Here is a 26,224-nt window from a genome sequence, read left to right on the forward strand (position 1 = left end):
TGTACGTTGGGGGAGCGACTCTGTAGCTCCCCCGGTTGGGCAAATAGTACAATAACGTGACATTGAGCAGGGTGGCAGGCAGGTCGCCAACGCTTCAATCAGTGTGACTAGGATGTCTGGGCACCGGCGCTGGACTGCTTTGATCAACTCTCATAGTATTTTTTACAGTGTGCTTTAATTTTGTCGTCGTCAATCGGGCGTCGCGAGCAGCGCGCGAGACAGACTTTTTATTCAGCGTTTTATCAGCCATTGCAGTCACTGCACCAACAAACAAAAACCGTGTACTGGTCCACCTCAAGGAGGAAACTGTCACCTCTGCATCGACGGAAACGATATCATCGCCCGAAACTGCCACAGACAATCCGCACCCTGCCAGCGCTCACCATAAGAAGCAAACCTCCAAACTGCAGACATAGCGTTTGGCTAGCAGCAGGCTACCGTACCCACTTTAGCAAGTTAGCTAAATTGACTACGCCAGGAACTTTGTTGGCAAACTACAGTTATGAACTTTGGATATCAGATGTGTTTTTAATCCAGTGATTCCGGTCACAGTTCCAGTTCAGATGCAGTTATCGCTATCTGAATAACTCGGTACAGGAGGTAAAGTAGGGGCATAATGCATTTTGTTGTTGTAAAAGTTAGCTAACATCTAGCTAGCTTACAAGCCATGCTAGTTTTTAACGTGACTCACTGGCTGTTGATGAATGTATCGGGTGTTGCCTGGATGTCGCCCCTCCACTGAAACGCTGCCGATGACTCGTTTATGACTGGAGAAAAGACTTGGTGTTGTCTCCTGTCACGCTTGGGACAAAACCTCTCGATTTTATTGACAAGAATACTTGGATTCATATGATAACAGTGTCATGGGATCTCTGAAGGCTCTCCAGGAGTGGTGTCGGATACAGTGTGAAAATTATCACGATGTGGAAATCAGGGACATGTCAACGTCCTTTCGGGACGGTTTGGCGTTTTGTGCCATCATACATCGGTACAGACCAGAATTAATGTAAGTAACTCGACTTCTAACGATGTAACATTGGTACTAATCAAGTCAACATACAGCTACGTATGAGAACAGTTTAAGACCAAGTTAACGGTAACGTAGGTTTCTATGATGACAGGATTTGGCTGGCTTTAGTGAAAGGTGAACTCATCTTTTTGAGGACACGGGCTACTTACTGTTCTCTTTGAAACTGGTTTCAAATACTGTAATAACTTGCGTGCTAATCCATTCAGGATACAAATGCAGAGCAGGTTTTTGAGGTTTTGGATTATGTACTGCTCCTGTCAACAAAGATCAGTGTTTTTGAATTTAGAAAGCTGTCTTGAACCATGTAATTTATGTTGTATTTGTCAGCGCTGTATGTTTCAATAATGTTTGTGTGTATGTTTCATCATAGCCAAAACCAACAGCTGAAATATTTTATGAACAGTGTAGAGAGAGAGAGAGACCAGTGTGCTGTAATTAACTCAGGCTGACAGGCCATGCCCTGTCTGTAACAACACACACCCCTCTTCTCTGCATTTTACACCTACACACACACACACACACACACACAGTGCGGAAGCTACCACAAAATACAACCGCAGTATCAGTGTGGCTAAAAATGACTTGATATAGAGATAGAGCCATTGTTTTGGCAGCAATCAAAACAGAAAATCTCTTGCTCATTCATTAATTTACAGTTGATAAGTGAGTGTGACCAGCGTTTGTTTAAAAGCACCAGAAACACAAAGAATGTTCTATTTAGTTATGATCAGCCTCCCAGTGCTTTCATCTCCATACAAGAGGGCCAGATCAATGCTGATCAGGATAGGTAAATCATTTGATTTGTATGACGGTAAAAACACGCAGAATCTCAGATATGGCTCACATTGGACATGTGTGTCTGGATAGGGCTGTTGACAACATCGTCATTGCTGGTTTGATTCTGTCTGAACAAGGCAACGACCCTTGTTGAAGTAGGATTGTGTAAAAGCATCCGGTAAATGACATGTGATGTCTCTCCTTTGTCTTGGAGGAAAAACAGTGGTGTGATGGAATGATTTTAGACATTAAGCATCTTGGTCATGCTGCTAACCTCTCAGGTGGTCCAGACATTTGTGAGCAAATTAGACTATGCTTGGATGGCAGTAGAGCAAACATCCAGTGGACCAGTCACTGAAGGACAAGTCAGTGAAGTGGAATATATCTGCAAACACAGCGCAGCAGTAACGCAGAAAGTAAAGAGAGTAGTTAAATCCTAAAGACCCTGCTTTCGAGCTCTGCCTCTTCAATTTGTGTCCCAGCATGCCTCCCTGTTCAGTCCTCTGTAAAGCTGCAATGGCCCAACCGAACTCTCTCTGATCCAGACAGACAGTCCGTCAGGCTAATCTGCAGCTGAGACCTCCGCCTGTCAAACTGGATTTAGCTCTAATGTTGGGCCAGGCCGTTGTAGCACTGCCCTGCACTCTGCAGCCAGTGTATCCTCATCCAAATACATCAAACCGATGTACAGGAAAGACGTTAGTACAGCAAATGGCCTCAACTGAATTTCAGCTGAGACCAACGGTCAATCAGCCTACTGGACAGTAGATATGGCTACAATAGATCACCCGTGGCTTAGTTAAATTAAGTGCATGGGACAGTGCAGTCAAACTAAATTGTGTTCATATACGCAGCTACTGTTAAAGCTTTATCAAGCAATATATCAAACAGTACCATCATCTTCTTGGTCTTACTTTTTAGTTTTTACATGTCCTTTTCTGTTTTGAAATTTGCCTCCATAGTCTACTTGTTTTGTCTCACCTCCCTCTCTACCAAAACTGCTGATCATGACATGACAAGATTCATTTTTGATTGTCATGACAGTCACCAATCCCAATCCTGTACGGTCTAGCACAAACTTTTCAAGTCAGATGAAACCAGATTTAGCAGATATACTGGTTCACCCAGGTTTTGATCATGTTGATTTATAAAAAACTGACACACACATACACACACAGGTCCCCAGCAGTCCTCTTTCCCAAAATAAATCTTTGAGTGAGACTATGAGTCACACTGGATTAGGTTTGCAATGCCTATCACACACCGTGCTTCATCATCCATGTCAGTATCTGCTGGCACTGTCTATTCTGTGAGCGTCAAAAATTTTAACTCACGACAGTTTGGGTAATGATTTTTAAGTTGCTGCAGTTCCATCTGGCTATGTGACTCAGTGGACTTGTTTTGACATGATCTTGATATTATAGCTGCTGCTCAGTGTGTCTGTGACCATGGGAACTAGATTAGAGAGAACAGAGGTCACTTTGTGTGGCTCCAACACGGAGCTCATTCACAGGGCTTTGCCTTCTTGAGAGTTCCACATGGTCCACAAACTCTTTCCAAGGCATAGTGTTCTCCCACCATACTGTTGTCCTACTACTGCAAAGTTGTGTAAACATAGGCATACTTGTGTAGACACACTTTCATCCCAGAACACCTCAGACGTTTTCCAGTTTTACTGCAGGATGTTTACTGGTGTGAGCCGTGGCTTTAGTTCCTTGCTCTAGGCATTTCAGAGCGGAGCATTGTAATTATCAGCCCATCACTCCTGTTTCATATAGCCACTTCTTTCCTTTTGTCCTGGCAGTTTTTCACATCAGGCATCATTTATGTGTGGTTTGGGACCATTTATCAGCTGTGGTAGTTGGGAAGCTTAACTGCTCACCATTCCCGCCTGTCATGCTGTCAAGCCAATAATAGCTTCTTGATGGTTCATAACATCAGTGGAAATAGGTCAGCAAGCTACAGTTACCAATACAGTGCCATCCCATACCAGCATGGCTTCGATAGTACAGTACAGTACTTCTCTATGGTCTTCTACAAGAGTCCTGATATGAAAGCAGATACTATTATTTGCAGTTGTTTGAGGCTATATTCTGACACTGACTACCTGCATACTGAGCCTTATCTTGTTTCAAAGTTAAACATTTTTCTGTCTTGTCATTCCAGAGACTTTGGCTCGCTGTCTAAAGATAATGTCTACGAGAACAACCGACTGGTGAGTCAATTTTACAATTCTGCAGCTTTTTACAGATTGAATGAATGTATTGTTGTTTTTTTGCGGTTTTTGTCATTTTGATTTGCTGATTTTTTTAATGGTCTGCCTCTGAAGAACAAGTGAGAGCAATGGCAGACTCTTGTTCAGCGAGCTGACCCAGCAGCACAAGTAAGCTAGCAGCAGCACAGGGAGGCTGCAGGGAAAACAACGTGTGGATTCAGAATATTCTAACATCTAACTCTGTGAATTAAGCGTTTACTTAAGACCAAACTGGAGTTGGTGATGGTTGGACAGTGGACAGAGAAACCAAGGCAGTTTTGTTTATGTCAAGTTTGAATAAAACATGTTCTGTAATGAGTTAACAAGGCAATTAAGTGTGTCATAGATAGAAACTAGAATTCAGTAGGTGTATTTATGTGTTTTTCTGTTTAATAAGGAAAACGGGGCTTGTCTGAAAAATTTAACATATCACAGCTTTATAGCTATATTCCTATAGCTTCAGACTTTGCATCTGTTACCGTGTGTGCTGCATTCAGCCATAACATGGTTAAACCTTACAATTGCATGCAACCATGGTGGGTGTGACTTCAGTGTAGTTGACTGTATGTGTGGAGAGAAGCATTACTTAATCCTGATGGAGCCTGTTGAGGGCGAACAGAAAGAGGCAGGAAACCAGAGAATTCAGGATCACAAAAAAGTTCCTGACATAAGCCTGTGGAGAGACCATGTAAAGGGGATTTCGAGTGCAGAAATGCTGAATTTGCAGCTTATTATAAGTCTGTGGATTGAAAGCAGTCAAGGACTTTTTAAAATCACATTTCCCTTGTCGGGTTTTTCCACATTGTCTGTAAGCCAACAGCACATTGAGGGATGAAATGGGAGTCTCCTCATTTTCAGTCTGAGCTAAGCTTTGGCAGCGCTTTGCTGCTGTTTACATTCTTTTTATCCAACAGCTTTCAGGGAAAGTGAGGTAGTTGGTGGTAGCACCAGAAACAAACTGCCATTGTGCTGGCTGTCATTTGAGTTTTTATATACAAAGCAAGTAATTCACTGTATCCATAAGGCCAAAGCCTGAATGAGAAATTCAGATTTTACATTTTACTATTAAGGACCCAGATCATGTAAGCGCCTTTTATGTTCATGGTTGTCTCTCTCCAAGAATTACATTTCTAATACCCCTTTCATACAGGAGACATACACACTAGCATTTACTCACAGGCAACCCATGTTTGACCCTGTTCAAATATGACTACTGCCACAGGTTGATCCGTTGTCAGCGTTCAGAGACTCAGTTTTACATATATTACTGCTAAATATAGAATGACTCTGAATTGCATTGTGTAGGTAGTAAGTAAAGTTACTTTTAGTGTCCACTTTAGTTCCCTCCACTTGCTCACATTGTGTCACTTGCTCATGTGTATTCTCGCTCTTGCACAATGTATAAAATGCCTACATTGTGCAATTGTAGGTATTACAATGCTATATGTGGTGCTGCAGAGGTTGAATGTATTGTAGCACAGGCCAAAAAGTTGTATCACAAGTTTAAAATGTCTGTTACCATCTGTAAAACTACCAAAAGTAGTGCAGTCCATCAATTTAACAGGCATGTGACTGGCTAGTAATCAACATTGCATACAGGGCACCTTCCAAACCTTAAAAAGAAATGTTTTCCAACAAACTTGTTCTTTATTGACCCATCATTTAGCTTCACATGAGTAGTTCAAATCTTAGTAAATTTATATCATCTTTCATATTGTACAATATTATTTCTATTCATATTGATCATACAGTGTGGGTCTGTAAAGTGTTTTTGTTCTCTTATAAATGGTTTACACAAACAAGCATGGGAAGTGGTGTAACAACTAGATATACTAGAATACTACAATCAAAAAGGTGTCGAAGTTCTTTAACAGTACGCAACAGATTCAAGTCACTGGCCGCACCTAGGGTATGTTGGCAGACATCACTTAAAGGTACACTATTGGAATTGTGTTACTGTTTGTAAACACAGCATTCAAACCTGGCCCCTCCTCTCAGACGCCGAAATGTTCAGCCTGCAAGTATGTATATGCAAGCATGCAGCACTGAATGAACAAAGTAAACAGAAACGTCTGGTCACACTCAGTAGAAACACTTGTTTACCAAAGGGTCAGACCTGCATTTAACAGAGGTTTGGAGGAGGGTCATGAAGGCAGGTCAACACTTGACCTGCTTCACTATGTCATTCTGGAAGAAGCATGAGTCATATGCACACATATGCACACTGGACTGAACTGCAAAGAACCAAGCATTTCAATTATGAATGTTTTGAACTCCAGCACTTATCTGGACCGCTAATCAAAATGTTAGCATTTCACTTAAAATAGATTCATACAAAGTGGACCGATTGGCATTTTCAATTAGTTGTAGAAACTTTTTGATTCTCATTCAAGGGGCTTCTTCAGTTCTAAGTGACTGGTGGGAAGTACCTGATATTTAACCTCTCCTGCTTGTGGCTGTGTAATGGCAGTTGTTAGAGTATATCAGTTTCCACAGCATTCATTCATTTCAGATAAATTGCAGGAGAGTATTTAGTTTGAAGAGTTAACAGATTTAGCTGTAAACCAGGTATTATTTGCACAGTGCAGCACAATGCATTTCGATTAATTTGGGTTTACTTCCACTTTGCCCATGGATTGCATTTGTTGGCTGGATTATTTCAGTGTTGCATCACTGCCAACAGCTGTATTGGTGTTATGTAACCTTACCTGCTCTCATTTCTTTAGTGGAATTTTTCATTAGACTGACGGTTATCCTCAAGGGACAAAACATTATATTATGAGCAAATGACTGATGTTTTGTCAGCAGAGTTAGATTATTCAAGGCCTCAAGTATGTGCAGGTTGGTGGACAATGCTAAGTATCTGTGGATATTATTTTGCCCTTAGTTGCTGCATGTTTACATTGAGACAAATAACTCTAATTCTGTGCATACTCAGATTAATGGTTTAGTTTAAGTTAAACATTTTCATGGTGTGTAGTAACTTGACTTCGTGAATAAAAAATACTTTCTCACTCACCGCAAATGGGATTGAGCCATGCAAATAGTTTCAGCTTTATCATATCAGATACAATCGTTGACATTTCTCGTGCCACCCCAGTACAATGACGTTTGTGCAGCTCGAAGCGATGAAGACTGATATCTGAAACTCAACAGCAGCGTGTCTTTCTGTTAACATTGTCCCAGTTACACAAGTGATCCATAGACCTCCATGTCAACAGTTTCCATTGCAGCTACTTTATGGTAATTGTCTAGAGTTTCTCATTTTTGAAGATCTATTATAAATAACTTCCATTTGATGTTGTGTTAAATATACAGTTGACAAAACATGCAGTCTTTTTTTAATTGTTCCAAAACACTTATGGAAATCAGACCAAAATGCCACAGTCAGTTGCAATATTAATAACAGGGAGTAGGACACAGTTTGAATCATTAGATGGCTGCCTTTGGTTATAATTGGCAGTAATTATTATTATTAGAATTTATTACTGGCATTCACGTAAACACACTGCTTACAGTGTCTCAGCTTTTTACTGATGTACATCCCTCCTATCTTTTCTCTCCATTTTCTGCTGCATGCTTCATCATAGGCGTTTGACGTGGCAGAGTCACAGCTGGGGATTCCAGCCCTTTTGGACCCAGAAGACATGGTGTCCATGAAAGTGCCTGACCGCCTCAGCATCATCACATACGTGTCTCAGTACTACAACTTCTTCAACAACAAGTCTCAAGGTGCGTACAGTAAATTCAGCTGGATTTCACTTCAAGCGTTCAAGCGAACATAAAAGGCGTATAATGTCTGAGGTTAATGTTCTTACAATTTTCGCCATATACTTTTCCATGTGATGATTTTGATTTATGGAAATGCTGCTTTTAGTATTTTTTTTTCTCCACCAATCATAATTTCAGAACCATAAAAACTTTCCACCCTCTGCACATCTTCAGATGAAGCAGCTCGTGTAACTCTTGGCTATGACAGCAACTTACCTGATTAGTTTATATCATTCACCAATGACTTCCTTGTCCACAGCAAACCCCCCTTGCATGAAAAGGCTGAGTCCTGTTGGTCATAATGAGCCAGCCCAGAAAAGGCCCCCGACCCCTTTGGAAGACAAAGTTGTTGAGTCTGAGGTAAGAACAAGACTTGGCACCAGCAGAGGGCGTAGAGATGAACAAGAATTACCCTGTGCATGTGTTGATTATGATTTTGTTTTTTAGTCTAGACCACACATAATACCTATAAAAACTGCGTCATTGAACTACATTATTTCTGCATGATACTCTACTGGAGCTGCATGTTAACAAGCTGTATTTTTTAAGTAATATTCTGTTAATGATATCCTTTGGAGGCCGGATAAGCAGACTGAAACCTCACATATTTCCTGGTAGTATATTGGTGTGTATCTAAAGCCATGGATTATCTGAGTATAACTCTGCATGTGCTATGTTGGGGTATTAGGTCATCAGATCTGTACAATACAAATCCCATCCTGCCATTGCAGTACGACAATGTACAATATCCACATAAGGATTTTGTAATTACTACTCCCTGGTGTGGGCTTTGTGTTGCACAGCAGGGGAAGAGCAAAGCAACAGAGGTAGAGTCTATAAAGATAGCCTCTGTATCCTGTCTCTCTTTTCTTTCGCATTCCTTCAACTTATTTCCTCCACTCCCATACTTCCATGTACTGGCATCTTTTTTTCCTCAACTTCCACCCTCCCCCCCCTTCAGATGGAAATCCATTCCACTCCCTCCTCTTCCTGCTCTTCTTCCTCCTCACATCTGATCCCCCCTCCACTCTCTGGTCCTGAGCCTAGGCAGTAGGATGGGGGTGGGGGTGGGTTAGGAGGTGAAAGCTAAACAGTTAGGTCAGTCTTTTTTAACCATCTCTTGTTACATGAAAGACTAACAGTAGTACAATCCTAACACTGTGTGCCAAGTTTTGGAATATGCTGCTGCTAACCCCTTTTTACTTAACACAATAAAAAGAGCCAAAAAAAGAAAGAAAATGAAAAGCCTAAAAGCAAAATATCAATCTTATATATCAGTCATATCTGAAATATGTGGCTCCCAGAGGCACTAACCCAAGCTGTTTGGATTTTGTTACTAATAAAAACTTTTTTATCATGACGTACCTATTTGGATCAGTCAAATGATGTTTTAAACTGAAAAAGAAATGCAGTAGTGAACCACATGGATCCATGAGCAGTAGACGTTGCAGTTAACCAAGTAGATGTAGCTAGCTAAACAACTTGAACAATCCGCATCCTGAAATCCTGACTCCGTGTTTGATCTCCCCCTCCCCCATTACTCTCCATCTTCCCCCCTTCCCCTGACGTCTTCTCCCTCGCCGCTCCCTGCGAACAACGTCCCGGTCGCTTGCGCTAGCCGAGCCAGCCCGCGCAGACAGGTCTAGAAGCGGTTGCAGCGGTCAAGGGCAGCACACTGAGCAGCACCTGCGCCGCCTGCCAGAAACACGTCCACCTGGTGCAGAGGTTTCTGGTGGACGGCAAGCTCTACCATCGCAACTGCTTCAGGTGAATACTGCAGCTACGCCTCCTGTCTTCCTGAGTTTTATAGATTTGTTTTTTTTATTTTTGGTTGAAATGAAAGAAAGATGATGTTTTGAGTTTCCTAAAGTGATAATCCTTAAGACGTAACATTTGGCAACACCTGTGGTTACCGTGGTGAACGCTACCCATGTTTCACTAGTTGGATCTTTTTAATGTGAATTATCTGCATTAAGAAATGTTCAGTTTGTTTTATCATATATGCATTAATACATGTATTATTTGGATGGACTTTGATAGACTACTTATGTTTTTAGCTTTATATTGAAGTTAATGTTTCAACAGTCTTTGACCCGTGTAAAATCTCACTGTCTTCATGTGTCATTGTTGTCTCAGGTGCATAGAGTGTCACAGCACTTTGCTTCCTGGATCCTACAAATTTGGAAGCAACTCTGGGGCGTTGGTCTGTGCGCATCACATTACAAGGCATGCTTCAGCCAATCAAAACGGCCGGCCAGATCTTAGTAAGAGGCCGGTGGTAGTTCAGTCCTCCAGGATTGGTCGCAGCACTATTCCTCACACCTCGCCCTCTGAGAGGGACCAGGCAATGACTCCTTCTCCAGTAAGCCAAAATAGTGCCGACATGCCTACCAGTGACTCTGTCACAGTCACTGCTGTTCCAACAAATAAAGCAGACTCTTTGGACAAAGCGAAAGACACGGATGGCAGTGAAAAGACAGAGGAGGTACCCCGTTCTTCTTCTCCTCCTAACCCTTTTGATGAGAGCGACGAAGAGATAGAGGAGAAGGAGGAGGAGAAAGAGAAAGATACTGTAACAACGGCCAAATTAACGACTAATGGGGACCTCCCTTCTACACCTGTCACTCATCATGAAGGCGCCAGTCGGCCAGTACCGGCACCCCGCCGGGTTTCTGAACCCACCCCTCCTCCTCGCCCTGCCCCTCGGGTTCGGCTCCTCCGTGCAGCAGACGGTACAGTTGGTTCGGGCTCACTGCAGAATATAAATGGTTTTAGATGACGATAGGATCTGTTGATATTCATCTTTCCATTTTTATTTGAAATCACAGGTGAAAACCAGAAGCCTCCGACTCCTCCCAAACCCAGAGAAAGATCACAGTCTCCTGGAAGGTAGCCGAACTCCTGTTAAATATCTCTTTTTCTGTCCATTGCCACCATTTCATCTACCTTCATCATATCATCATAGTCTTTCTCTGTTTGCAGCGTGTGTTGTAGTTGTTTACCACTTCATGCCTCCATTTGGCTGTAGTTTGTTGTCTTTCCCTCTGTGACCCCCCCATCCCTGTCTGTATATCTCACTGTCCAGCCTGTCCAGTGGCACCCATAAACCCAAAGACCCACCTTGGCTCGCCCTGGTCCAATCAGAACCCAAGAAGAAGAAAGCCCCTGCCCCTCCCCCTGCCGGACTGGCAACACCTCCCAATACAGGCTCTCTGTCCTCTCTCAAAGGGGAGGGCTCCAGACCCAGCACGCCCCCTCCGCCCGCCAACCCATTCGACGAGGATGATGATGATGAAAGTAATGAGTTAGAGGACGAGGAGGGAAGTGAAGGAAGTGCGATTCCACCCACAGTTGTGGCTAGTCACCCGTGGTACAGCATCACACGGGCAGCAGATGCGACAGGTGCTGACACTCCCCCTAGTGGGGGAAGCTCGTCTCGCTCTGCCAGCCCCGGGAACATTAAGAGTAAGAAACGGCCGGCACCTCGTGCTCCACAGCCACCTGCAGGTAACCAAGGTCAGTTCAAAGAGCATTGCATTTTACAAACATCGATCTGTGCTCTCGTCATGACACATCTGCCTGGCTGTTTGTCATTTTAAAAAATGCATAAACAAGACGTGATATCACCTCACCAGTAAGTCTGCACTCTGGAGTGCACAGTGACCCATTCGGTGGTATGGTGTATATGTGTAAGCCTGTGGTGGAGAACACGTGTTTGCTCATGCTCTAGTTCCCCACGCTGCTACTACATGTTACTGAAGAGCAGTATTTGGACATTTATTTGGAGATTGATTGGAAAACAATTTTCATTTTTTTGTAGCATTTCAGTAGACTGCTATTGAAACTATGAGAGTAAAGTTTCAACTTTCAACTTGATGTAAGGGTGTTAGGCAGGAACTTAAACCTGTTTAAAACATACTCTCAGTTTATTGAATCAAATGTAATTAGACTAATGAATATACGGAAATATAAAAGTTTTATTTAGTATTTAGTTCTGTGAACTCTGAATGGACTTATTAGACTGAGGTCTTATGATTGACTTGGACAGTTAAGGACACTGACCTTTTTGTCCTGGAAGTTCTTTGATCGCATTGGCTGTTTGTATGATAATATTGTCTGCATGATCAGTGCTATCCAGTGAATGCTGATGCATTGCTTGTGTTTGAGCAGACAAGATTTTTGTCTTATCTGATCCTTTATATTTTGTTCCACTGTTAGTCACTGTACTGTTTTTTGCCTGTAATCTGGCCTTTGCATTCTTGAGGCTGTACATCTTGTGGAACCCCTCGAGGTTCTGACAGGTCTGTAATTAGTCAGCCCCATCCTATAGAGTGTTTTTGATCTCTTATGCTCTGGTATTTCTACAACCTTCTGTCATCCACTACGCTAGTTGTGAGTGGTTGACCAGAGCCTTCATATCTGCTGAGATCATCAGTGTATTCTTGATTCATAACAGTGTAGAACACAGATTTGTAATCAGTATTTTGGTTGTCTCAGATTTCTCAGCCCCATGACAATGCGCATCACTGGCACGTCCTCATTGAGAAACAATTACAAGCACCCGACAAATGCAAAGTCCACACCTAGAATCAGCTTCATATCCTTAATTCTCTCTTTTGTGCATTAAGTAGCTATGAAACAAACCTTTTGACATTATTCTGTTTCTATTTCATCTTAATTTTTGATCTTTTATTTACTATTATTATCAAGTAAGTGCTATTTTCCATCAAATGTAAGACCTTATTTTTACATCTCATTATATGTCATATTTTTATGCTGTTTTATATGAAGCACTTGGTGCATGTAATTTCTTTGTTGTAAAGCACTTTAATCTCCATTTGCATACATGTAAAGTCTATCATTATTATTAAGATCGATGTACAGTTATATATGTAAAGGGTTCCAAATCTTAGTGAAGATTCAAACAACCTCGAATTTAAAATGTAAGTTGAACTGGAACAGTGAGGATGTAGTACAGAGTGTGGGGTGTTGTAAACAGATGTTCATTGTTTTTTGTTCTTTTCCCCATCCTCTGTCCATTTCACTCTGTCCCAACTTGATTTTGATTTCATACTTCCGTTTCATTTCTGCTTTCTTTGGTTTTGACTACACCTCCTCTCCTCTTTAGTTCTCCCTCACTCTCAGCCCTCGTCTTGCTCTCCCTCTCCAGCTCTCAGCACAGAGAGTTTGTCCTCTGGCTCAGACCACAGCTCCTCCCAGCCCCCGTCGGGTGGCAGTGCCAGCAGCGACCAGCAACACGCCTTCACCAAGAGCGTCTCAGAGCCTTCCATCTGTTCGCCGTGCGAGTCTGCGGCCTCTCCTTCCTCCTCCTCCACCGAGCGTCTGCCTCATCCCTCCCTAAGCCCCCACCCCTCTCCCATGCCCTCAAATGCCAGCTCAGCCCCAGCCACCCCACAGACCGGTCGCAGCTCGGGGGCCAAAGGGACTGGAGCCCCTCCACCACGACCCCCAACAACCCCCAGCCCACTGGCCTCAGGAGAAACCCAGTCCCACAATAAGGTAATAGGGCAGCTAAGAAATAAAGTGATATAAAACAGTGCGCTTTGCACATCGTATTCCAGCTGTCTCTCTTTCCTCATTTTAGCGGATCTGTAAGGAGAACCCATTCAACAGGAAAGCTTCTCCCTCTCCTGCTAAATCCAAAACCAGACCACCAAAAGGCCCTCGTCCTGCAAGACCCCCAGCCCCTGGCCATGGCTTCCCTCTTATCAAACGCAAGGTACAAAACCTAAAGGGAACACACAGAGCAATAAGCTCCGGCTGCTTGCCAAACAGCCGACTACTCTTTTAGGTCCAACTGGCTATTTTATTATATATTTATTTTTGATTCCAATAAAATAATTTTGATTAGCCAGTTGCGATTCTCTGTGCGTGTACATTTTACAACCACTAGCCTCTGCTTCAAAACAATGCGAGCCTGATGCCCATCTGTCTGCCTCCACATGTTCTATATGAGTGTGTGTGTGCATATGCACAGCTGAGAGGTTGTATCCTGCTGGGCAGAGAGTGGAGAGTCGCCTTCAGTGTTCAGTGACAAACATTAGCAACATAATTGATGACAAGACAGATTAAGAATTGCATCAAGGGGAGTTCCTCATTAGACAAGGTACTCTGGAAAACACTGTTGATTGATGATTGAGCAGTCAGCTCAAGTCCTCTGAAAGCACTGCTTTTTCCATAAACGACAGATGTTTATAGGCTTAATGAAGGCACAAATTAATGAATTATCTTTATTTACATTTCGCTTTACAGCAGAGCCATCTCTAAAACACATTATAAACACACACTAAAACAGGCATTGTCGTCAAAGTAACAGGCCTGTGTCATGTCAGGAAAATCCCTCAGATAGCTGGCTACTTTTTCCTCCCTGGCTGCCTACTCCATATCCTTGTGGAAAGCCAAAAACAAATACTGTATGTTTTAGCACTGAAAAGAATGGCTGTTTGACCTGTGTCAAACAGAAGAATATGTACTCTAATGATCCAAACATCCATCCAGGTGCAGTCAGATCAGTACATCCCAGTAGAGGACATCTACGGGGAGATGAGTCAGCTGGAGAAGCAGCTGGATGAACTGGAGCAGAGGGGGGTGGAGCTGGAGAAGAAGCTGAGGGACAGCCCTAACGGTAACACATCACACTGGCTGCTCCAGTTGAAATAGCTCACAAAAGTGTAGGATTAAAAAAAATTATCCCCTAGACGAAAAGAATTTATCTGAAAGAACAATACATCATAATGGAAACATAACAAGTACATCTCTGTGCTCTTTTGTGTCTTCAGATGAGGATGAGGAGCACCTGTTGGTGGACTGGTTCACGCTCATCCATGAGAAACACCTTTTAGTACGACGAGAAGCTGAGCTGGTATACACGTAAGTACTAGACTGCAGCAAGGGTGCATGTTAGAGGATTTTAGGGTTTAATGCCAATCAGGCTGGCTCGTGGATTGAATTTAAGTCATATCCCACTTATTCAGTGTAACTAATGAGTCAAGTTCCTGAGTCAGGGGGAAAGAAAATCAAGCATTGTTCAGGCAAGATGAGACGTTTTCTGTGTTGCAGCCTTTCATATTGAGACTCATTAATAATTTTACATGAAGACTTTACAAAAAAAAGTTTAAAAGTGAATCGGAGGATACCAGTGTGTAATGTACTGTGTTCCTCACTGCAGAGCGAAGCAACAGAACCTGGAAGAGAGGCAAGCCGACGTGGAGTATGAGCTGAGGTGTCTTCTCAACAAACCAGGTGTGTTTGGCCATGATGCCTCCAGTCAAATCCGCTGCTTGTTTGTGTTTGCTTGACTCGGGCTACAAAAGCAAATCACTGCCGACCACACTGACCACCTACACTCAGATTATATTAAAGAGCAACCACTATATTTTACTATATGCAGAAAAATGACAGTTTTTGCACATGGGTTCAATAAAACCTTGGATTTGCATTTATGGTTTTACTTACGGACGCTCTGCTGTTGCTTCAATAATTCAAAAACTGCTGTGTTCAGACACCCGCAAAGTGCAAGTGCACTACGTTAATTCACATTGTAAAGTAATACAACTGGAAGAAACCCAATTGGAATCATACATCATCATCTCTTCCTCTCTCTCCTCTCAGAGAAAGACTGGACCGAGGAGGACAAGAGTCGGGAGCAGGAGCTAATGGCTGAGCTGGTGACCATCATTGAACAGCGTAACCAAATAGTTAACAGCATGGACCAGGACAGGCAGAGGTAATCAATGACTGGCAGCTAACTGTGTATCTCTGCATTGACCCAGAGTGTATTGATCAGTGATACTTTACGATGCCCAGCAGTCTAACAGATTTTCTGTCACAGGGAAGAGGAGGAGGATAAACTTATCGGAGCCATGCTGAAGAAAAAAGGTAGGATGAAGAGGAAGGTGCATTTGTAGCAGGTTAAAGATTCTGTAGATGGGAGTGTTTAGTAATCCTAAAATATAGATGTTGCACTACTACTTTCTGATTTTAGAAGCTATGTGAATCTTAACATAACTTTCCTCCTCATCAGACTTCCATAAGGATCCGGAGGGTGAGCAGCAGCAGCAGCAGAAGAAAAAAGGGGGAAAGTTCAAACCCATTAAGGTTCTCAAGAGGCTGAGCCATAAATCAGAACCAGGGAAGAGCCCCCGCAAGGAGAAGACGCCATAGAAAGGACACATTCTCCTCCAAGAGGATACGATGATACCAAGATAAAGGATGTTGGAAAAGACTGCATCAGGTCAAGAAAATAAGATGAGGTCTCCTTCAATTGTCATTAATGACTTGAAGTACAACCCTGAATCCACTCCCTGCTCACAACTTACATCACCGACTTTCAGTTGTGTTTTAAAGAGACTGTGTAACAGCTCAACCGCTTTAAGAACTGCCATGTTTGTAAGATCTCTGACCTTTAGTAGGCTTCTAAATGACTCATTTGTTGTGTGTTGCTCCACTATCTTTGCATTGCCCGGCGTTTCTGGCCCTTATCAAGGGTCGGCAAAGGTATGATTGGTCAGGTAACTTTAAATGAAGTCATTTGGATGCAAGTTGGTTCCTGATAGCCATGAGTTTTTACTGTATTTCCTCTGCTCCTTGATTCCAAAGGTCAGTAGATGGATATCCGAGAAGGTCTGGTTTGATCCTGTGGTACTCGTGAAAGGAAAAGTTTTTTAAGGTGAACTCTGCTTTAAATTTCACATCATCTACCCATGAAATGCTCAACAACAGAGACCTAAGCTCTAGCTGCTATGTTATGATTGTTTGTGGTTCCCTTGTTTTTAGTTTGATAGGTTTGCGATGGTGTCATTTGTGTAAATGCATATCATCAAAGACGTCGACGACAGTAGATACAGTATTTATGGGAGTGTGTGACTCGAGACGAAGTGGGAGACTCCAAATCAGATCTAGAAAATTTGAGGTCTCAGCAGTGTAGAGTTAAAAGTGTTAAACTTAACATTTCTGTTAGAAGGTTTATTAGTATGAAAGTTCACACATGCAATAATAAATATTAGAAAAGGCAGATTTACAGGGTTTTAACAACTGTAGCAAGACCTTATAGCTTATAACAGTTTTAACCATTGGGGAAAACCTGAATATGCAATCATTAATTTATATTTTACTCTGCCTTGCTCTATGTTTCCATGTTTTGCCTTAAAATGGATACAAAAAAAACGTGTTAATATTGTTTGTGTGAGTGCCATTTATTTAACTGCATATGTGGATGAGCTGTCATTTGTTCAAGCTTCTGTAAATGTCAGTATGTTTACTCATTCTGTTTTGTCTGTTTGTCCTTCATTTTAAATGGTAATCTCTGTTGTGTCTGTGTTTCTGCTCCGTGCCTGTCCTCCTGTCCAGCTGAAACCAAGGGCTTCTGTAGCCTCACATTTCTGTCAGATATACATTGTCCTGAAACAGCAGCGGGATTATAAATACTTTAAAAATACTGACATTGGAAGGCAGAGGAATAAAATAACTTAATGTAAATATTTAATGCTTTGTAAATTCATTGCTTTCACCATCTGGTTTCCAAGTTATTTCCAAGAGTTCAGTCAGTGGCAGTGAGTCTTCTCCCGTCTCTTACAAGTTCAGACTTGCGGTTGTCTGTTCTGCAGCCTCTCTTTTCCTCTCAGATGTCACTCCATCCTTCTTGTGACAGCAGGTTTTGTTCGACACCTCCAGCTCTCGGATTTTCTGTGAGTGGAGTCATGACACAGCCATGCAATTTTAAAGATCTCTAAGTTGCTATTGTCCTGTCTGTCTAGCTATATTGATTAAAAAACATCACACTAAACATTCATAACGATAAAACAATAAAGTTGAAACACGTGTTACCAAAAGCTTTATCAAAACCCATAATGCAGGTTGATTTGAGCCAATATGTGAACCATTGTTTACCTGGGATATCTCCGTGTTGATGATGTTGATGTACTGCTTCTCCTTGCCCAGAGAGGCCATATCTGCCAGAAACTGCATCCTCTCCTCTATCTCATCTAGAACTACAAAAGAAACAGGTTGATATTAGACTTATTTAAGAGGAGCTGGATATATTTAGTCAAGCAGAGTAGCACATCTTGCTCTCAAAGACAAAACATCTTAATTCAAATCTGTTTCCTGGGAACATTTCCTCTCTGCTACAGCAGTTAATTCAACTCCTCTACAGTACATCATCTGTTTCTGTGCAGTCAGCCGCACCTTCCTGATACCGATCTTTCTCCTCCACCACTCCTGGGTTCTCACATGCAGGAACATTTTTGGAAGACACAGCTGTGGGTTCCTCTTGTCCTGTTGCCATAATACTCTGAAGCCTCCTCTTCTCTTTCTCCAAGTCTCCTAGAGTGAAATGGTGAAAAAAAAAAAGTTTTTCGGGATGCAGAAAAGAAAAAGTAATTCAGATTTAGTGATAAGTGACCTACAGTATATTGCCATTGTTTACAATAAAACAGGTTGTGCCTGTCAAAGCACATAAATGCAGAATTAATATCGGTGTCAGCTAGAAGAACATACTTGTAGGACCAGGGCAGAACTTTTCTCTGATGTAGCTGTTCCCCGAACGACAAGATTCAGCGCTACGTCTCTGAGGCTTGCCCAGCAGGCGTTTCTGGACAGGTTTGCTGATTTTAGGCTGAGGAGGGGGAGCTGTTGCTGTGGGCTCAGCGGTCAATGGCAAAGCTGCTCCGTCTGAGGGGAAAGTTAAAAAAGCAAAGTTTTTAATATGGAAAAAAAAAAATGTAGTAACGCTAAATGTTTGAAATAGTGTGTTGAGGGAGTATTGCAGCAACATTTATTATTCAGTGCTCATTGAGAAATTGTTTTAATTGGTGCACTGCAAATGTGAGCAGAGAGTCCAATGTAGGGGCAGAAAACACCAGAGGGCCCCTATTATCATATTACCCTTGGGCCATAATATGATATGGTCTGAATGTTTAACAATATGTCATGCACTGAGTTTTACAATAACAGCATGTTAATAACAATCACACAAATGATCACCACACTGTTTCCCTCATCCACATGTCTCACACTTACTCTTGAGGCATTCGCGTATCTGTTTTCTCTGGAGGTTGGTGAGCCATGATTCCTGCATCATTACTGAGCACCAGGAGAGAGAATGGGTACAATTTCAAACACTTGTATGTACTTCAACACACACTCAACTCTTAATTATGTTTCCCAATTACGCTGAACCACCCAGACCAGAATACCAACAAGCGCATCATCTCACATCTCATCACATCCTGGGTCTCCTTGCTGTAGTGGGTGGCTCTGGGGTTGTTCCACAGTCTCCTGCCAACTCTGCTCGGTGAGGACGCCTCCATCTGCACGAGACACACAGAAGACAGCATCCTCAATCTGTGAGCCTTAATTTAATGTTATATTTGTCATACTGAAAACTTGAACAAAGGCAGCTATATTGATTTAAATGGTGTGATAGAGGGAGATTCTCCGATTCACAACTGTAAAGCCAACACACAAATGAAACTTGGATGCTGACTTTGCGTTCACAATAACTAAAATGTCACATTATAGCTTAGCTAAGCTGTGTTTAACTGCAGTGAGCTAGCATTCTCGATGCTAAGTGGCTAACAATAATAGCTGAACGTCAGAAAGGTGAGAAGTTGACTCTATGAAAGAAATACGAAAAGAAAGGCCATAACTTGACAAAAGAACTGTAAAGCATGCTCAAACTTCACCTCTTTTCTTTCCACAAGTCCTTCGTAAACTCTTAGCTTTAGCTAATTTCGCTTGTCAAACTCCAGCGCAGACGGCAGCGTCCTCTCCAGCGCAACAGTCTGCTGCCATAGCAACCAACAAGCTACAAGCACTTCCGTGCTGAAGCAGCGTGATGACCGGACTTTGTGCTCCAAACTTCAAATGTTACTCAAACAAATGTCAGTGTCACACCAGCCTTTGCTGAACACTGACTATTTGGCTGTAACGTTGTTTTTTAGAAAGCTAGCCATTCTTTTTTTTTTTTTTCTAAAGCGGTAACCACTTTGACAACATATGGCCACTAGATGGAGACAGAGACAGATTTCTTTTTGTTGTTGTTTATGCTGAAAATTCCATCAGTTGCTGTTGATTATGTGCAAAAGTAACTTTTAGTCAAGTGTTTCCACACTAAAACCAAAAATGCAATATAAATACTACAATTTTAATACTACTGTAACGTTTCTCTTCACTTTGCAGCTACAACTGTCGAATTTCCTTGCAGGGATTATAATATATTCATATAATATCACTAAACCCAAAAGCAAAATTATAAGAAAGGATATAAAAAATAGGCACTCAGTATACAGAAAAGTGATTCCAGTACCTCATATTAAACTGGGTGTGATGAGGCTCTGTATGTGAAGCCTAAAAATCTCATTTCTTTTCATCTTTTCCAAATTATTTTATTTGATTTTTTCTACATTATTCAGGCTACGACTACATAGCCTACAAGCACACATTATCTCTTCTACTTTCAGTGTCTTCCTGCTTCACCATATTATCTTACTCACACACATTCACAAGTTAGTTGAAGGCCTTTGGAAGTGAACTGTCTGTCTCTGGCAAATAAACAACCTGCAGATGGACTTTATGTGATGTCTTTCTGGCCACCACAGTTTTCAGCTTGTGCAGTGGACGTGTTGTGTTGCCATCACTCTGAGGCAAAGAGAGTCTTTATCAGTAGCGAACTCGTCATCGGGGATCAGCAGCAGTCAGGGGTCTGCTATCTGTGTGGGGACAGCAGCCTGCCTCTGCCCCATGTCAGCAGATAACCAGCAGCCAGACTATAATCACCTTTCACACATAGTTCTTCTCAGAAGTCAGAGCTGCATGTCCTCACTGAGAAGACAGAGACCAACCTGTGTGTGTGTGTGTGTATGTATTATGTATCATATATTGAAAGTCTGTAAGTTGCTCTGTCATAAAGGATCACAGAGAAATCCACTGACATGTCTCTGTGATGGAACATTATACATCATCAAACATTCATGCACTAACACACACGAGCAGTTCACTAGTGAATGAAAAGAACACAGAGAGCCCTGCATTACTCTGCAGCAATTCAATTAGCATTTAGAAGCTATTGTCAACTTCTTTATTACTTGTGGTTACATTACATTTCTACACCGTGTTTATATCACATGCCTGCTTACATTTACTAGCTTTTGGACAAACACACTAGTTCGCTCTGCACAAGATATATTTTGGATGTGTTTTTTATATCAAGCTTATTATGTCTCTTATGTTTATATGCTGTTAATGTGTGTTAATATTACATTTATACTGTATTTATATTATCTGCTGTTTACATTTTTCTATTGCTATTTATTTCTTCTTTGATCATCGAGGTTCAATCAATCAATCTAGTTTACGTCCTGTGTCTGAGTGAAAGCAAAAATCTATGTCATGCACGTAATAAAGTTGCACTTGAATTTGAGGCAACCTTTTACAGAACTGTAACTGCACTGTAACTGTATTCTCCTATATATATGTTGTCTATTTTTATTTTACTTTTTATCCTATTTCTTATCCTATTTTAATTATCTTGTTTATTAGATTTTGAAAATGCTTTAATGCATGCAGGACTTTGAATTGCCTCTGAAACTATGTACAGTATACAACTAAACTAAACGTCTTCTGATGCCAAACCTAGATGGGGTGACTGAAATTGCGTTTATTTTTCAGACTGTAGATATACAATAGCTGTGACAGCGAGGCCATGAAAAATCACCATTTGCAGTCTATTTCAAATAAAACCCAATAAATGTTTGAGTCCTTCTCTTTATGTGATTTTACCTTTAATTTACAGCTAAAGGATCATTTCCACAAATCAGTTTGAATTTCTTTAGGAAAAAACTGTTCATAATAATTGTTGAGTAACTATGTTGATTACATTTGAACTGCTGTGCTTCCTGCGTGAGGTAGCCATCACCCTGTCAAGCTTAACTTTGAAGCAGTCAGTCCACATGTTTTGGCAGCTGCTGAAGTTTTTTTATCTTTAAAGATGTTTTTGCTCATAATAAAATTCTGGGCAAACTGATTTAATAAAGTACTCACACACTGAAAAGGTGATTTCAGCTTAGCAATAACATTTAGGTACTGATATATAAGAATGATGCATTCGTAGAACAGGAAGACAGTGAGTCCGTGGTGAGGTAGTTTTTTAAGTGATTGTGAATGAACAATCTTAAGGGATGAAGACGCTAAGGAGCACACTTACGCTCCACCTCCTAACGGTCAAAACCTACATGAAAAAGAGAGATTTGAAGTTAGACCTGCAGCTGACAGAGATAGACAAGAGAGAGGAGGGAGAGATAGCAGGGGAGGAATGAAGAAAAGGAGACAGCTTTAAGAACCCGTTTCTGCGGCCTTTTAGCGCTGAGTGGACTGGGATGAGGGGCCTGGTGAGCCTGGGCTTGACTTTCTGTTAGCTGAGGGTAAGACGGTCATGTAAACAATCGAAAAAGAGAGGAAAAGCAAAAAAGAAAAGAAAAACTTCACCTTTGCTGCTACCACAGTCAGTCGGCGTCCATGTCACAGTGCCTGATGGCTGTTACTCAGGCCGTGCTCCCGTCCTTCAGCTCCTTCTCCAACCTCGCTCACTCCAGTGACAATATGAAAGTAAGTACACTTACAGCTCTCTTCAGTCCTTTGATTCCTTCACAGTGACAGGAATAGTGACTGTTTTGTTACCTGAAGAGTGAACAGCTGGAACCAGAGTAATAAATATAATTCCATGATCTGAAGACGTCTGAGGGAGTGACACACTAGTTTTTTGTACTGATTTAATTCATGTCTTCAAGGATAGATTTACATTTTTTTATTATCTGGCGTGCCCATATGTGCGGTGGTAGAGTTATTGGTTGCTGTAAACCTTCTGTCCGGACTGGCTGCAAAGCGATCCCTTCCTAAAGTAATGACGATGCAAATGATGGGGGACACCAGAAGTAAAATTACTTCTAAACTAAATGATAATGACGTTACAGCAGCCTGAGTTAGACGCATCAAGTTGGTAGCTTTTGAAGTTGCACTCTTTTGAGTGTCTGTGTTTCCACACTGTTTGCTTGCTCAGCCATGGTAACACAAAGTTTTGCACTAAAAAGACTGTAAAATGGAAGATATGTAGCTGATTTGTCTAACTCAGCCTGCTGAAGCCTCAGAGCAGCTTCAGCTGAACCCTTTTTACATGTAACCAGGACTGTGGATTTTGTCACCCAGCACTTACACTTGACATGTATTCGGGATGAATCTCTTTACAGCCAGCATGGACAGAGGGAACAATGACAGCAACCAATAATGCTACACATGGATAGATGACTATTATTTTAAGACAAACTTGAAAAATTGTGAACCTGTCCTTTAAATGCAAAAGCAATGTGCGGGAATCTCTCATCACCTCTCAATGCTCTCCAATACCATCCAGATGTGGAAGTCTGACACTGGCTCTCTCCCCCTGGACTCTCTCAGTAACAAACTGTCTCCAAGCAGCTCTGAGCAGATGCACGTCTCCCAGCAAATGACAGAGGAGCTCCTGGACGATGACAGCCAGGCATCCTGGGACATTGAGTTCCTGCTGTCTGACTGGAGCAGCCCGTCGCCGGACCTCAACCCCTCACTGGACAACAATGAGCAGCGGCTCCCACAGTTAGACCCAAATAGAGCGTACCAAGAGGTGGCCATGTTTAAGGACCAACCAGGACAGGAGCACCTGCAGATGAACAGTGGCAGCCTCATGGCGGACCTCCTGTCCCCTGCTGAAACCACAGCATCGGTCCAGCCAGAGTTGTACCACCATGGTTATATAGATGACCAAGCAGGTGTGACTTCATTCCCCGGTCTACCGAATGTAGATCAGTTTGGCTTCCCCCAGGGAGGCAGCGTGGAGAGGCACAGCAGAGGAAACCTCAGTAAAGTCTCATCATGTGACTTTAACCCTTACTATCCCCTGCAACACCCCTCCATGGTGACCTTCCCTGACAGCAGGTTCATACCACCTCAAGTGGTGACCCCTGACCCTCGACACTACAGCTACATGCCACACTTTAACCACAACGCCAGCCTTTTCTGTGACTACGCCCACAGCCAGGCCACTGGTCATCTGGCCCTTCACCAGCAGCCCCTGCTGGTCGGGCCACAGCTGCCCCCTGGTGGGGTGGAGGGGAAGCGTGGCCGAAGGCCTACGGGGAAAAAGAGGCCCGCCATGCACAGCTGTGAATACCCTGGCTGCAGCAAGACCTACACCAAGAGCTCACACCTCAAAGCTCACCTGCGCACCCACACAGGTATGCCAGGTGACCCTGTCTGTCACCATTAGGCTAGAAGATATGATTTCATGCATTTGTTTGGTATTTACCATCTGTGTTACTGTTTACTCTCCAGGGGAGAAGCCTTATCACTGTTCATGGGAGGGCTGCAGCTGGAAATTTGCCCGTTCAGACGAGCTGACACGTCACTACCGCAAGCACACGGGCCAAAAACCCTACGAGTGCCTGCTGTGTCAGAGGGCCTTCTCCCGCTCCGACCACCTGGCTCTGCACATGAAGAGACACACCTGATGCTCCCACTCATGAACACACACACACACACACACACACACACACACACACACACACACACACACACACATGCACACCACTGCCACTTAACAAAGAAATGAAAAGGTAGAAGACTTACGATGATTTGAACTGAGTCTCATTCTGACCCAAATCAGCACACTGGACAAATGAATTTGGGACCATGTGACCTCAGATATTAACTTAAATGTTCCCAGTGTTAAGGTCAGTACTTGATTGTCTGCCTGGTCAACAATACAGGCCCACATGAAACACAACTGGTGCTAGGAAGGCAAAGCACTGCATAGGGGGAGCAGTTTGATTTGCTTGTCTGTTTTTGATTACCTTCAAAAGACAAGTGAAAAAAATTTAATTCAGGAGCCTTCAACACAGGAAATTATCCTTCTTTTTTAAATAAATTATTGTCATCCACTGCTTAAATCTCTACTGATTTGACTCCTATGACATGGTTGGACTTAAAATGAACAGTCATGGAGCCTACATTACCCACAATCCAACTGCATTTGGCTGTGAACAGTTCTGCTGGACATTGTGGTGTGTCTTGGAGCGGTATACAGAGATCTGCTAAGCTCACTTCTTTCTAAGCCCCTTTTATTGTTGAACTTCTAGTCTTCAGTTGTCTCCACTTGTACAACTGACACAGACTCAAGTGACATCACTTGAGGCAATTTGTCAGACTTCACACAGCTCCTTCTGGAGCCACAAAAGGCCTCTAACAGCTTCCTCTTGACAGATGCAGCAGTACTCCACAAAGTCAGTAAACACAGTCGCCTGTTAGTTTCCCTGTAACGTGACAGTCGATGTTCCACTTTAGATTTCTTGAACTAATGACTTGGAAATCATTCAGTCGTAACCTTGGTGACTCAGACTCCCACAGTGAGGTGTTGGCACCTGACTAAGAGTGAGTGGGCGACTCTCTCTGAGTGCTTTGTGAGGACCAGCACAACTCATAGTGTAAAGTTAGTGCGCTTTCAGCAGTAAGGGCCACTTAGACAAACACTGTACGCACTGTGGGCATGTCGACAGCAAACATTAACACTAACAAAAGACCTACCAGTAAAGTGTGTAATGTGGGTTATAACACAATGCACAGCAGTATATCCTGTAGGATCTCATGGCACAAAGCTGAACAAAGTCATGACTGCTTGGTGACAAAGCTTAGTTCTATTAGTGCTGAGACGATCCGATATCTTTGCCTGATTTCTGTTAATAGTAATATTGATTGTAATGCAAACAAGCCAAAAGGTATATTATGTGATTATGCAGTAAATACAGAGTTATGTATATTTGTCACCAAACTTTGTTTGTCTGTTTGGGGGAATTTTAATTTAAGAAAAAAAACATATATGCTTTTGTCTCTGTCATCTAGCAGAATGTAAAACTGTAAATAATCTGCAGCTTTCTTAATTGTTTATAATCATCTAAAAATGAGCAATGTATTTATTGACATAATCTTTTATGTCTACAGGAGATTACTATATTATTGTACAATGTTTTTATATGCTCCAAAGAGTGCTTTAAAGTCTTTTAATTATTGTTTTCATCGTCATAATTGTAATAAAGGCCTCCAATGCTGTAAAACTGCCTCTCTGTATGACATGATTTACTGAGGCGTCTTAACAATGATACAGCACCAGCAGCGCAGTATGGAGCATCATGACTGCATCAGCTCAGCATTTGAAGTGGTGTGCTCAGAGGCTTTATGGACTGCATAAAGCACAATTAAATGTTTGTTTTTTCCCCTGTAGGATTCTTGCAATATAAATGCAAAGTGTACTGTCAGCCTTTGGCCTGTAGGTGGCAGTCTTCTACCAT

The 26,224-nt window shown here is 42.2% G+C and overlaps 3 protein-coding genes across 7 annotated transcripts; 2 read left to right on the forward strand and 1 right to left on the reverse strand.

Moving 5' to 3' along the window:
* Window positions 1–73: 73 nt before the first annotated feature.
* On the forward strand, window positions 74–17,562 carry micall1a (MICAL-like 1a). Of its 3 annotated transcripts, none has more exons than XM_041966728.1 (16): window positions 74–1,006; window positions 3,974–4,022; window positions 7,652–7,793; window positions 8,092–8,192; window positions 9,451–9,599; window positions 9,969–10,564; window positions 10,661–10,721; window positions 10,918–11,348; window positions 13,003–13,352; window positions 13,438–13,572; window positions 14,352–14,478; window positions 14,633–14,723; window positions 15,022–15,095; window positions 15,465–15,579; window positions 15,685–15,731; window positions 15,877–17,562. In XM_041966728.1, the coding sequence occupies exons 1-16, from the start codon at window positions 864–866 to the stop codon at window positions 16,014–16,016; spliced, it is 2,751 nt and encodes a 916-aa protein (XP_041822662.1). In that variant the 5' UTR covers window positions 74–863; the 3' UTR covers window positions 16,017–17,562. The 3 variants fall into 3 exon arrangements, with proteins under 3 accessions (XP_041822662.1, XP_041822661.1, XP_041822660.1); XM_041966727.1 differs by having other exon boundaries at window positions 10,918–11,339; window positions 12,961–13,352; XM_041966726.1 differs by having other exon boundaries at window positions 12,961–13,352; window positions 15,877–17,561.
* Window positions 16,688–23,852, reverse strand: c3h22orf23 (chromosome 3 C22orf23 homolog). 3 transcript variants are annotated; one of them, XM_041966733.1, is made up of 8 exons: window positions 23,233–23,852; window positions 22,338–22,544; window positions 19,069–19,162; window positions 18,873–18,935; window positions 18,351–18,524; window positions 18,039–18,176; window positions 17,742–17,842; window positions 16,688–17,537 (listed from the first exon to the last, which is right to left on the reverse strand). In XM_041966733.1, exons 3-8 carry the CDS (start codon window positions 19,160–19,162, stop codon window positions 17,424–17,426), a joined length of 684 nt encoding a protein of 227 aa, XP_041822667.1. In that variant the 5' UTR covers window positions 22,338–22,544; window positions 23,233–23,852; the 3' UTR covers window positions 16,688–17,423. The 3 variants fall into 3 exon arrangements, with proteins under 3 accessions (XP_041822667.1, XP_041822669.1, XP_041822668.1); XM_041966735.1 differs by lacking the exons at window positions 22,338–22,544; window positions 23,233–23,852 and adding an exon at window positions 20,412–20,973; XM_041966734.1 differs by lacking the exons at window positions 22,338–22,544; window positions 23,233–23,852 and adding an exon at window positions 19,538–20,318.
* klf1 (Kruppel-like factor 1 (erythroid)) lies at window positions 22,123–25,972 on the forward strand. Its single transcript, XM_041966732.1, has 3 exons — window positions 22,123–22,457; window positions 23,260–24,118; window positions 24,216–25,972. The coding sequence occupies exons 1-3, from the start codon at window positions 22,368–22,370 to the stop codon at window positions 24,389–24,391; spliced, it is 1,125 nt and encodes a 374-aa protein (XP_041822666.1). The 5' UTR covers window positions 22,123–22,367; the 3' UTR covers window positions 24,392–25,972.
* The last annotated feature ends 252 nt before the right edge of the window (window positions 25,973–26,224 follow it).

The sequence above is a fragment of the Chelmon rostratus genome, chromosome 3 (assembly GCF_017976325.1).
Source record: "Chelmon rostratus isolate fCheRos1 chromosome 3, fCheRos1.pri, whole genome shotgun sequence".
In the NCBI taxonomy this organism is placed as follows: domain Eukaryota; kingdom Metazoa; phylum Chordata; class Actinopteri; order Chaetodontiformes; family Chaetodontidae; genus Chelmon; species Chelmon rostratus.